This window comes from Tinamus guttatus, unplaced genomic scaffold (genome assembly GCF_059628265.1).
Source record: "Tinamus guttatus ecotype Peru unplaced genomic scaffold, ASM5962826v1 Tinamus_guttatus_pri_ptg000464l, whole genome shotgun sequence".
Classification (NCBI taxonomy): domain Eukaryota; kingdom Metazoa; phylum Chordata; class Aves; order Tinamiformes; family Tinamidae; genus Tinamus; species Tinamus guttatus.
Genome location: NW_028288998.1, coordinates 217551 through 229710, shown reverse-complemented (window position 1 = coordinate 229710; position 12160 = coordinate 217551). Strand labels below are relative to the sequence as shown.

Below are 12160 nucleotides of genomic sequence, written 5' to 3'. Positions count from 1 at the left end.
AGTCCCACCATTATTTTTCTCTTTATGGGTTTTATTTGCTCTCAGAAACAAAGTATTTCCATGTATCTTTTTCTTTATATGTAGATTTATAAAATGTTTTTTGAACTGTGAATTTCTTATCGTATTAGATGTATGTGCTTTAATGTTCATACTAATTAGAAAATATTGTGTTTATTTCAGAAATAAAGCTGAGTGCTTGGTGCTCTTTCTTTTCTCATGTGCCATATAATATTTTTAACTGAAAAAAAAATCTTTCTGATCTGCAGATGATATGAAACTTCTACTATTCTTTGTCCAGTTAAGCTGACATAATATCAATTATGTAAAAATGGGTGTGCAAACTCTGGAATGTTTTTTTTGGAAAACATTTTTCTTTCTGTGTTCCAGCAAGAGGAAAATGAGAATGTGCTTAGAATGGCTATGACAGCAGTAGTGGTAGAAACTGGAATTTCGCTAAGAGCGACAAAGCCCACATGGACTGCTACATTAAGCACACTTTTTTCTTTATTTTAGAGCTGCCTCACACTCCTTTTTAATTGCCATGTGTATATTAAGTGCCTTAATCAATCACAGGAGTCTGTGTGATGGAAAGTATTGCATCACAGGAGTAGGTCAGAATCAGTCATGTGGGACTAGTAGAACAGCAGCAAAAATTCTACCTGAAAATTAAATCTGTCAGCTGTACAAAAATGTTCAAGGCTTCAGAATATATTTTCATACATATTGAACAACTTTTTCAACTAAACCACATTTTTGGAATACTACATATCAAATAAATTTTATTTAAATCCTTGTTTTAGATGATGGCCAAGGAACTTCCTAGAGATTTGTTTCAGCTTAGTTGCATTATCCAGAAAAAAAAATCTAAAAGACCTTTGTGTTAATTATCACATCTTTTATGTGGCTAATAAACTTAATTGTGTGGAAAGCTTAGCTAAGGGCTTGACACAAAATTTCTTTAAAAAAGTGGAAGAGAGGGTAGCCAGGCTCTACTGTTCAGGCTTTGGTTTATGTGAACAACTTAGTCTAAATAGCTGTACTGACCAGGGACTACTTTTTCCAAGAGAAATTAACAGTCTTGCCAAGTCTCTTTCATTTTCCAAGAGACTAGCTCTCATTTTCAGCCAACAATCTTTTTCCGCAACTTGTTGGATGTCACCCTTTAAAAAAATGTTTTTTATTTATATCAGGCCTGAATCAGTACGATCCATCTAACTTCTTGTTCTAAACGTTTGAAACATCCCTTAAGGCAGACCCTCAGCATTGGCAGCAAAACATTACTGCAAAAAGAGTAATTTTCCATATTAGCATGATTAAAATATTGAAGGAAAAACAATTTTAGATAATCTTTAATAAAACAAACTCATGTACCTTTGTAATGTTTAAATTTCTTTTTGCATACTGTGGCTTACGATCTGCAGATGGTGAGGCAGAGTTGAACAAGAAAGATAATATTTGCATTCAGATTTGTGGTCTGAATTCAAGTAGAGCTATGAGTATTATCAACCTTTTCTTTCACACTGAGATAAAAATCCAGGAAAAGCCCAGATGTCCTATTTTTTTTGAAGCATGATGTTTCTGGCAGGGCTGTCATCTATACAGGATTAGTGGAAAAATATGGTATGCCTTTCACTTCCAATCTTGGTGATTGCACTGTGGAGTCACCATCATAGGAAGATAAGGCATGATAATGCTTTTAAATATCAAAACATCTAGGGTTCATTGCAAGAGGTTCAGCTCAGCTCCCATCTTTTGGAAAATCAATTATCAGGGAGGAGGTTTTGAATCAAGCAGTGAATGTAAACTTAAGACTCCTGGAGCTATTTGAAGGTTAGTGGAAAGTGTTGGGAAATTTGCCACTGCATCCTATCAAAAGTGTCATAAAGACAGTAGCTGCTGCAGCATATTTCTTGTTGAAGCATCTTCTAGCAGGACATATTTTAACTTTAGATCTTTTCCAATACAAACTTAATAGCTCTACCTTACCTTACACAAGGTCCAGTTTCTTGGACTTTCTGAAATCCCAACAGCCGTGATCATTTTAATTTTTGAATGGAATAAATTTCCCTATGAACTCTAATGACAGAAACTGCTTTTCCATCCTTCAGATCCAAGATTTGTCATATACTAAATTGATTACCCAATAATGCATGAAACGGATTTTTGAGGTATCAGTAGTAAAAAAACTGTTTACTGTACTTAAGCCTACAATGTGAAGGTAGAGGTTAAAATGATTCATTTTCTCATTCCTTCATTAATTATTGCATCTGTGGGATATCATACTTGTGAGAAAGAGGCTCTGTAAAAAAGCCCTTCAGAAGGGCAAATATGTTTTATATCAAACAGATTTACAAAATGTTAGGTTTTGGTCCTTAATTACTGTAAAGGGAGGATGTGTTAAACCTCTTCATTAAATTCTTTACCAACTACTCATTTGACTGGGACTGATCAATATGCTTAATGTTTTCAGTTTCTTATTTTTAAGAATAAATGCCTCAATATTCCAAATAGCTTATGGTTAAGAATATATATTTGCAAAGATACATTGCTTCCTTATTTTGTTAGGCTTTGTTAAATGAAATGATGGAAGAAATTTCATAGTTCCTTCCTGCTAATCTTTCTAGCACTCATAGGCATGAAATAGAGGATTTATCAAAATATGTTGCTCCAACACTGCAGACTATGTCCCTTTAGCCTTCTCAAACTTTCATCTGGGCTTTATGTAGGCACAGGAAAACTATCACTGCACAAACAATAGTATTTATGTGTGTGGCCAATAAGGCTTTATGAAGAAACAATATTTTGGTGTTAGAAGCCTTTAGCAAAATTTTAGTCTGTGCTTTCCTATGAGAAGAAACTTCATAGTTTAGTGTTCTTCAAGATAACTTGTAATGGACATTCCAAAATGTCAAGGTACATTTTTCCTTCCCTTTTTTTTTCCTTCTGGCTCTTGTTTTTACTTTTTAACTACTTGAGGAGAATTAAAGATGTTATGGTTAAGAGCAGTTAGGTAGTTTTTACCATATAAAACTGTGGAGGTTAAGAATGACAAAATCCAGATAGAAATTGAATCTGTGTATGCGAATCCAAATAACAGCAAATATAAGTTGAGATGTTAAACAGTGTGTTTCAGGACTTGAGCTAATGGGTGTTAGCCACTGGTGGAAACTTATGTGGCAGGCAGATTATCCTGTGTTTACTTATAGGAGGCTTTTTACACCTTCAACTGAATGATCTGATTCTGAACAGAAATACAGGAGGAAAAGCAAAGTAGGTAGATCATATCCAATATTAGCATCCTTATGTTTCTAGTCCTTGTAGCAGATTCCCTGTAAAGAAGCCTTTTAAAACTTACCATTGAGATTAGAACTCCTACGTAGTTCTGTGCGAATAGAGATTGCACTGAATATAAAATACTTCTGTGGAAGGACAGAATGCTGTTGTGTAGTTCAAAATTAATTTACAAATGTAGTATGCTATTTCTTGTTTTTGTCAATGCTGAGAAAATGAACTTTTAAAAAATTTCATTATATAAAGAATAGTGATCGCTGTTGAAGTCTGCTATTCCTGAAGTTATAGTGCATGTTGAAGACAGTTATTTGAAGTTTAAAAAAATACAAAATACATATGTGCTGAGAATCACTTTCATCAAGACAGTTGCCCTTTTTATACAATGAATGATTTATAATGCATATTCTAGTGTGTGTTCTTTGGGCCAAAATTATTTGACAAAGCAGCAATGCTCGGGAGGAGCAGATGAAGAAATTGCTAACAGTCAGATGATCGATAAAGAAAAGGTGATGATTCATAAAGCAAGAGGTTTTAAGGTGATTTCAAGATTTTAAGATGAACCATTATGACAATCAAGTCTGATTATACTGAACAGACTACAGAACCTCACCCCATAATGTTTCTGAATCAAATCCACAGCTTAATTTAAAAGTGCAGTGTTTTCTAAAATGTCGTCTAGTCTTGATATACTTGCTTACATAAGCAAAAATATATTATGTGACTAATTGCTTTTGTGAAAATAGTTATATTTTACTTTTGATCTGGATAATGCCTTCCTACAGCTTCTATTTTAAAATCTCATTTATGATTTCCTCTTAGGTTGGAAAACCAACCACTACTGGGACTCTTTCACATTTATTTTAGTCAAGTCATGTTTAGGCTTAATTTTTGATAGACTGTGGATAGATACAGATTGTTTTGTAATGGATGTAAATTTTTAATTATTATATTGTTTTTTTCATATTATAAGCCATATTTTTGAGACCATAAATCAGTCTTCTGTCTTCTTTCATAATTTTTCCAGTTATCCAACATTAATTTTGATGTGTAAGTGCCAGAACAGGGCAAAGAATCATTATTGCCCTGTGCAGAGATCCAGATCCTGTGGCGATCTGGAAATGGTCTGCTTCTGAATCTCCCCTCCTGAAGTCCAAGGTCCAAGGTCATGAGCCACACATTCTGTTAGGAGAGAGGATTGTTGATTATATGTCATTACCCCAACATAATAGAGAACACTGCATTTTGAGTAGAATTAATTTTATTAATAAACCTAACTGAAAATTAAATAATAGTTCAGTTAGCTAATCTACAAGCAAGTTGCAATAGACAGACTTTCAGATGCCATCCTGCAATCTTTGACTGGTGGAATTTGCTTGGTTATAGAGCTTGAGTCCCTGGGTTTATGTCTTCTCCCTTTAGTAAGGGCCAAGCAGGCCTATATGTAGGTGTCCATAATGTGTATTTCCTACATAATAGGAATAGGAATACACATCAGTGTATTGGTATTACTTGCATTTAACTCACTGTTTGCTCTTTTGCTTTTTCTTCTGTTGTATGTCTGTATTCTCTAATATTTCTTTCAGTCCCACCTTCCAAACTGAACTGTTACTACCAGGGTATGTAGAATATACACATAATAGTTTGCAGTCTTACAGGGGGACAATGGAGATTAAGCACACTTCGTACCTCAGGTTTAGGCTTCAGGTTGAATCTTGTCTGGTAAAATTCCAGACTTCTTATCAGGGGTGCTCTTTGTCCAAAATATCTCTAGGAACACCAGCCTTGAGACACAGGCATAATTTGTAGTTCTATTCCAGTTGTTTCATGTGTTCCAGGACTGGTGCTTTATAAAGCTGTTCCTCAAAAAGCAGATGCTATAACAATGCAGGACTGTCTGGGCTATTTATTTGTGAGTAGGAATTTTAAAGTCAGCTAGAATGTTAAGTTTAGCAGACTTGGTGAATACAAGTTTTGAAAGTTTAAAAGATGCATAATAAATTACTCCCTGAGTTCACTGCAGTTGGCATTCACCCATGAAGACTGCACTCTAATTTTAGTGCATGTTGCCATGTTTTTAGTGCCTGATCAGCTGAAGTTCTGCAGATGAATTGCACATTGAGTAGCCCTCCAGGAATAGATCCATTAAGGTATGCTGATGAAGAATATCACTTCAGTTGCAGGACAGAGCTTGGAGTCCCCAAGAGGATCTGTGTGGATCCTGAGATTACGGTGCCTTGCACAACCGGAAGTCTTACTTTTTTGATAACATTCATGTTTTAATATAGGACCCCCTTCCTTTATCCCCTCCCGCCCCAACCATGCTTTTGTCTATTTTACCTTCATATTTTCGAGAATCTTACTGATAAGGAGTCTAAAATTTCATTTTATTCATTTTTCATGAAAGTATTCAAACTTAACTGATCTGACTGCAACCATTGCTTGGGCAAAAATGGTGCAATAAGCGGATTACAAACAAACAGTCTTTCTGTTTTTATATACAGACTATGGATTTTTCCATAATTTGTGTATTACTTGTACTTCAGTCATTAAGCAAAAACTGAAATAAATGAATTCTTTTTTAATCATTTGTATTAGTACTGTATTTAACTTATTTAACATTAGTATGGGAATCCATTTGCTAGTCCAATTGCTAGTATAAGCTTTTTCCATACATATGAAGATCATATTTGTTTTCAGTGTGACATACAGAATATCTTTACAGATCATAGTTATTAATAAATTACCATACAGTTGTTTGTGAAATTCCTTTCCTCCTTTATTTGTGAATACTCCTTTCCAAGGATAAATACTGTTGTCATTGAAGTCAATACACAGATTCCTATTTGCTTTCATTGGGTGCAGGATGTAATTCAATTTATTTCACTTCTTAAAATCTGAACATTTATATTTTTCTTCTGGTAGGAGCCTGACTACTGTGGTCAACTGCTATATATCACATTTCCCTCAATCTTTGTGACACCTGAGTAAACTTTATATGAAGGAAGTACACAGTCATAGCTTATGGTGGAGTTTTTTCCTAACCTTTACCCCTAAACTAAAATCCAGATGAGATTACTGTGAAATTACTCATGGAATTTAAACCTTTTATGGATGATTTTTTTGTTTTGTTTTGTTATTTCAAATATTTGCCGTTCTTACATGAGGCTATAGCTTGATGAGATCACTGTCTTCTGCTATCAGTTGTCAGCGTCTGTATTTTATGCTAAAAGTTCGGGTATCTCTGATTTGGCAAGGCCCTTAGAGTTGGTTAAACTAAGACCACTATGACGCTACTTGTGTTCCAGAATCTTGGAGCAAAGGTCATTAAAATGTTTTTTTAATATGCAGGACTTCCTTTTTAAAATGCACATATTTTACCACAAGAACTGTCTCAGTGACCTGGTGAGCACAGGAGAAACTCAGAGGTGTAACCCTGAAGATTGTTTGCTACTGAAAATCTGGAAAGATTAAAATAAACTGTCTTTGCAAAGTTTTAAAAAACTTTTAATGTCTTTCCAGAACCCTTATCCAAATAAACCCTATTAAAATTAGGGAGCAGAACATTTGCTGCTCTTTAATTCTAACTTTAAGAGTATTATATCTCAGTGTGAAGAAAACTTGTTGTAAGCAGGCAAATGGTAAGACTGAGAGACTGTGGTAAAAATATTGTGCTTTGAAGAGTATGTTACTTGCTAAAATACAGTTCTGGCTCTAATATAGCTTATGACAAATTTATCCTCGGTAGTGGGATGATACTATTTGTGATGATTTTTTTGAAAGGTATAAATCATATAACAGTGTTTTTTCATTACATCCACTATGTGTTGGAATTCATATATATGTGTTGCATAAAGTTACTGTAAATAGTTATTTTCAAATGTGGAGCCAACCATGACATTCAGACTTTACTAAAGCAAATGGAAATTTTGCTCTGAACTGCCCAACATGAAAAATTTCACTACAGGAGGCTTATATTAGCTGAAATGGAGCTCTCTTGATGACCTGCAAAAATTATCTTAAATAGCTTTTTGCCACACAAAATATTCCAATTTCAAAATGATCTGGGTTCAAGTCTTTTTTTACAGGTGTGTAGGTTAATAAGCAGTCTCCCTGGAAATACAATTTTCTCCCTTTTAAAATGTGTCAAAACTTTTATTTTTGTTTTTTCTGTATCAAAGTATACAATTATCGAAAACGTGTATTCTCTCTCTCATGTATTTATAAGTCAGTGTAAGCCCAACTGCACACACATGAAAAAAGAGAAAATAGCATGTGAACCACTGCTTGATATTGAAATCTCTTTTCAGCAGGAAAAAAAAAAAAAGGAAATAGGAAAGGACAACAGGGGGAGCAGCCATAATCCCAGTGTTACGAGGTTCATATGGACTTCTTTCACCTGACCAGTCTGACTGGAAGCTTTGCACTTCTGTTTTGTCCTCCTGAAGTTTCCATAAGGATATGAAATCTGATTCTGAGCAGCCATCTGTTTCTCATTTGTTCCTAGAGAATTTCAGCTAATTGTTGTCTCCTGTTTGTGTTGCCTCATAAGGTCAAAATTTCCCTCTCTTTGTGCAGGTTGAACCTTGGTGAATTAACCATTTATGGGAGTTTAGTTTTTTTATGTATGTGTATGTGTATATATGTCTATATTTGTATAGTTTGTATGCTATATTCAGTATATTCAATACAACCTGAAAAGGCTGTGTTATTTCAAACAACAAATTTGAAAATAAATGATATACCGATTAGTTCTAAGCATTCCAGCAGGAATGTTAATTCTGTGGCAGTTTTTGGTATGGATCAGATTAACGTGAAGTGAACAAACATGTGGTTTCAGTGGTCTGGAGTTTCTTCTAATGAATTGCCATAAATTTGCGTAGACACAAGTAATCCCAGTTCCCTGCCCTCTCTGATTTATTCAACCTTTTTTTCTTCTTTTTTTCCACTCTTTGAGTAATTTATTTTACTATGCATCCTGTCACTGCACAGATCCGTTTTGGGATCCAGCTGCCTTTCACTATTTGCATCTATTAGAAAAAAATAAACTGAAAAACTACAGCATCCTTGTAAAAGTGTCATGCTGTCTCTGTAAACGGTAACTTGCATTTCCAACTCCTGTTAATATTTTCTTAATACTGATACATACTGGATTAAAACTGGAGTCCTCCTGTAATACTAGCATAGTGATGTACAATACAGTGATCTTTCCTCTTTTCCAGATTACAGAACAGGCCCGTGTTTCACACAAGTAAACAACCAAATGTGCCAGGGCCAGCTAACTGGGATCGTTTGCACAAAGACCCTCTGTTGTGCAACCATTGGCCGAGCATGGGGTCACCCCTGTGAAATGTGCCCTGCTCAGCCTCAGCCGTGTCGCCGTGGTTTCATCCCTAATATACGTACTGGAGCGTGTCAAGGTAAGCCTTCTGACTCAAGCTGTGCATACATATTGTGTCACTGATACGCATCTTGAAAGCCTCATGTCTACTTAAAAAAAACCCACAGGTTTCTTTGTGTGCATTCTAGATTTAACTAGATTCTAGATTTAAATTCTGATTCTTCCAAATTTTAGCTAGCGTATATAGAAAATAAGTTTGAAGTGCTGAGAAAAAATGAATGGTTTCTGAGAAGTCATAACTACAGAGCGCTAAAAGGGCAGAATGTTGGCTTGTGCAGTAGAGCACCAATTAGGGAACTGGATGGCGTTACTCTAGCCCTTACCTAAGGAAAGAACAAGATGCTCAACTTTGAGAAATTTACTTTTGCTTGTTACTGGGTAATGTTTCTTGTGAAAAGCATTGGCATTTATTGCATATATATGTTTTTAATCCTTGAGTTTTGATAAAGCACACAGTGAATCTTTTGTTATATACACTGGATTATTTGAACAGTTGTAGATACATGAATGAAACTGGAAGTTCTGTGGGGTTTTTTGCTTTTGTATACGTGAAATGTACGTTGAGTAAAGGAAAAACCTTCTTGCCTTCTTCATTATCTTCTGCTGTGGTGAGGAGAGATTTGCTGCTCTTGATGTAGGGCCTTGTGTCGTTACTCTGATATGGCTATCTTGAAAAATCACCTGTTCTGCTGTTGCTGTTTGGCTAAATTAGAGAATAAACTGCATAAAGAATGAAATAATGAAGAATAATAGAAATTCCAAACGAGAGTGCATGACTTCTCCTGTTACTGATTGGGAGATGATGTCACTTCATAGACAGAAGTGATTGCCATAGTGTTACATTGCCTTAGAACCTCCTCTGTGGCAGTAGAAACCAATTAGATGAAAACACTAGAGAGTATTTTTGTTTTCTGTAACTTGGCCCTCAGACACCATCGGTTATTAGTTTCTTGACTGACTTCTCAGACCCTTTTCATGAGACATCTATCAACAGTGAAGAGGAAATTTACTGTTAAGGCTGAAATTGGACATTGTAAATCAACTTGATTCTTTGAGTTTTGATTATAATCAGTATAAAGATAGAGATAAATGGATCATTTCTGGTGATTAATTTTGGAATAAATTAATGGAAGTTTCAAATAACTTGGAGAAATGCTTTTATTTATTCATTTATTTATTTTTCCCACAGAATCACACAGAGTAGTTGGTTTTGGAAGGGGCCACTGGAGTTTCTGTTCTTTAATTTGACAAATTATACATATATATATATACTACTCTGGGTCCTGTGTATCAATAGCTTGTGTCTTCCAAAATTTGTTTGAGGAGACACATCCAGGTTATTGCCAACATTACATGCATAAGCAGATATATACATAGCAGAGATAATTCTGAATGTAATGAAAGGGAAGTAATGAAGCTGACTGGAATCTTCTAAATATTTATAATACTGTCTTGTACAACACTGGAGAACTTTTTATTCAGATTCTGTATTTCCAAAACAGTAAAAAGAATGTAATATCAGGGTTTGTGTGTGTGTATGTGTTTATAAACAAGGATTTCTATTGCATGATTGAGAAAAAAATCCTGATTCAGGCATATTTTGTGAGTCATAATGGTATAACAGATTTCAGGAGAGTTGATCTATTACTGCTTCAGGAAAGGATAAATAATTTCCTTCTTTTCTTGCCGTGATTCCTTTATTTCTACTCTTTCAGTATATTTTTTACTCTTTGTGTGTTGCAATATTTCTCTTAATGCGGCTTTCCCCTACATCACATCATAGTCCCTTGACTTAAAATTGCACATATTGAAGAAAATCAGCTGTTTTACCTGGAATTCTACTTAAGAACCCCTGTTTAAAAGCTCTTGGTAAATATTCTGCACTAATGTGAGCTAACAAAATGAAGAGAAAATCAGGATGGTGTAAGATTTTAAATTCTTCAAATTAAAACAAGAAAAAAATATATGTTTTCATATATTTTCTTCCTTCAGTTTACTTTCACACACTGTTATGGTTGACTTTAAAGTACAATCTAAGTGACTAGTTCCACTTCAGTTCTATAAAATTCTTCAATATTATTTCAGTGAAAGAATCTATTTTACCTAAAATAATTAATTAACTTAAAACTAAATAAAATAAACTCTTTTGGATTTCCTCATTTTACATGTTTGCTTTCCTGCTTCTATGGCCATACTACTTTCATGGGAATGAAAAATGCACTTTTCTGTGTGGGTCTACTCTTAACAACTTCTGCTTTACATCCTGAAATCATTAATATGTTTCAAATTTTCTTTTCCTAACACTATCGTAAATAGGGACAGCATATTGAAGGCATGAATGTTGGCATGGATGTGTCACAATTAAACTTCCTTGGCTAGTGAAAAACTTGGCCAGATCTAATGAATTCTTAAAACTTCTGTGCCAAAGAGGGCCTGGCATAGCTTCTGGGACTTCATTGCAACTACATGAGAGATCAAAAGAGCTCTTTAGCATCCGTGCCTTCAATAAGGTTTTTAATACTGTCTTCTGTTTCTGTCAACTTATTGTGTGTGGCAAATATTTTTAAGTTATGCAGTTGACATCATTGCTGAATTCTGCTGGGAAGCATGAAAACAATACGATAGTCTATGTTTGGGATGAACAAAAGGATTTTGAACTGCCATTATTCTTGCTACATTTTTGGCATATTACTACTGTCTAGGAAGATTTCATTGTATTTTAGTCAGCATGAGTTATGTGTGATGTTACAGAATGATCATATGACAGGAACAGATAAATAAAAGTCAAATCTTCTGTGAGGAAGACAGAGGAACAGTTCCTTTTTTCCAAGAAACAGCTACTTTAACTTCCAGTTGTCAGGACAACCTACTGGAAACTCTGAGAACCTGTAATTCCTGATGGAAGTTCTTTCCAGCTTGCAGGTTTATAGCATGTTATATACTCTGTCTTGAATTGTCAAAGCTCTCCAGCAGAGAGGTAGGATGAGACACTGGAGAGGCTGTTTACCCTCCTTATTAGAGTGCATAGTCTGCAGAAATAAGCTGAAAGATGGATTTGCAGTTACATGTGGAAAGTTAGAGATATTACAGCAGTTTTTTTCATGGAGAATGTCCAAGAAAATACAAGCCACAATAGCTGGGTGAAGTAGCATCTTGAGGGAATTACAGGATACACCAAACAGCCAAACTGGGCCACAGGCACATGGTTGCAAGGAAGCATCACGAAGGCCAGGAAAGAGATTAGTCTGAGTGTAAGAATAAATAGAGGTAGATCTGTGATTTATGCATAGATGGAAATTTCAATTAATGAATGAGATTACATGCAGATAAACTGCAAAGCAGAGAAGTCAGCTGTCAAGGATGGAACACTGGGGAGTGTTACAAAGATTTTTACAAATGTGGAGTATCAACAGGCAGGAAAAAATATTTCTCCAAATGCAAAAACTGTCAGCTGAGGAGGCTTTATTTCAA

At 34.9% G+C, this 12160-nt stretch overlaps 1 protein-coding gene across 3 annotated transcripts in view; it reads left to right on the top strand.

Moving 5' to 3' along the window:
* FBN2 (fibrillin 2) overlaps positions 1-12160 on the top strand; it is a 152688-nt gene that overhangs the window by 27590 nt on the left and 112938 nt on the right. For all 3 annotated transcript variants that reach the window (XM_088532677.1, XM_088532676.1, XM_088532675.1), the window contains exon 6: positions 8511-8708. In XM_088532677.1, coding sequence (XP_088388803.1) covers positions 8511-8708 — 198 coding nt within the window. The remainder of the gene's footprint in view (positions 1-8510; positions 8709-12160) is intronic.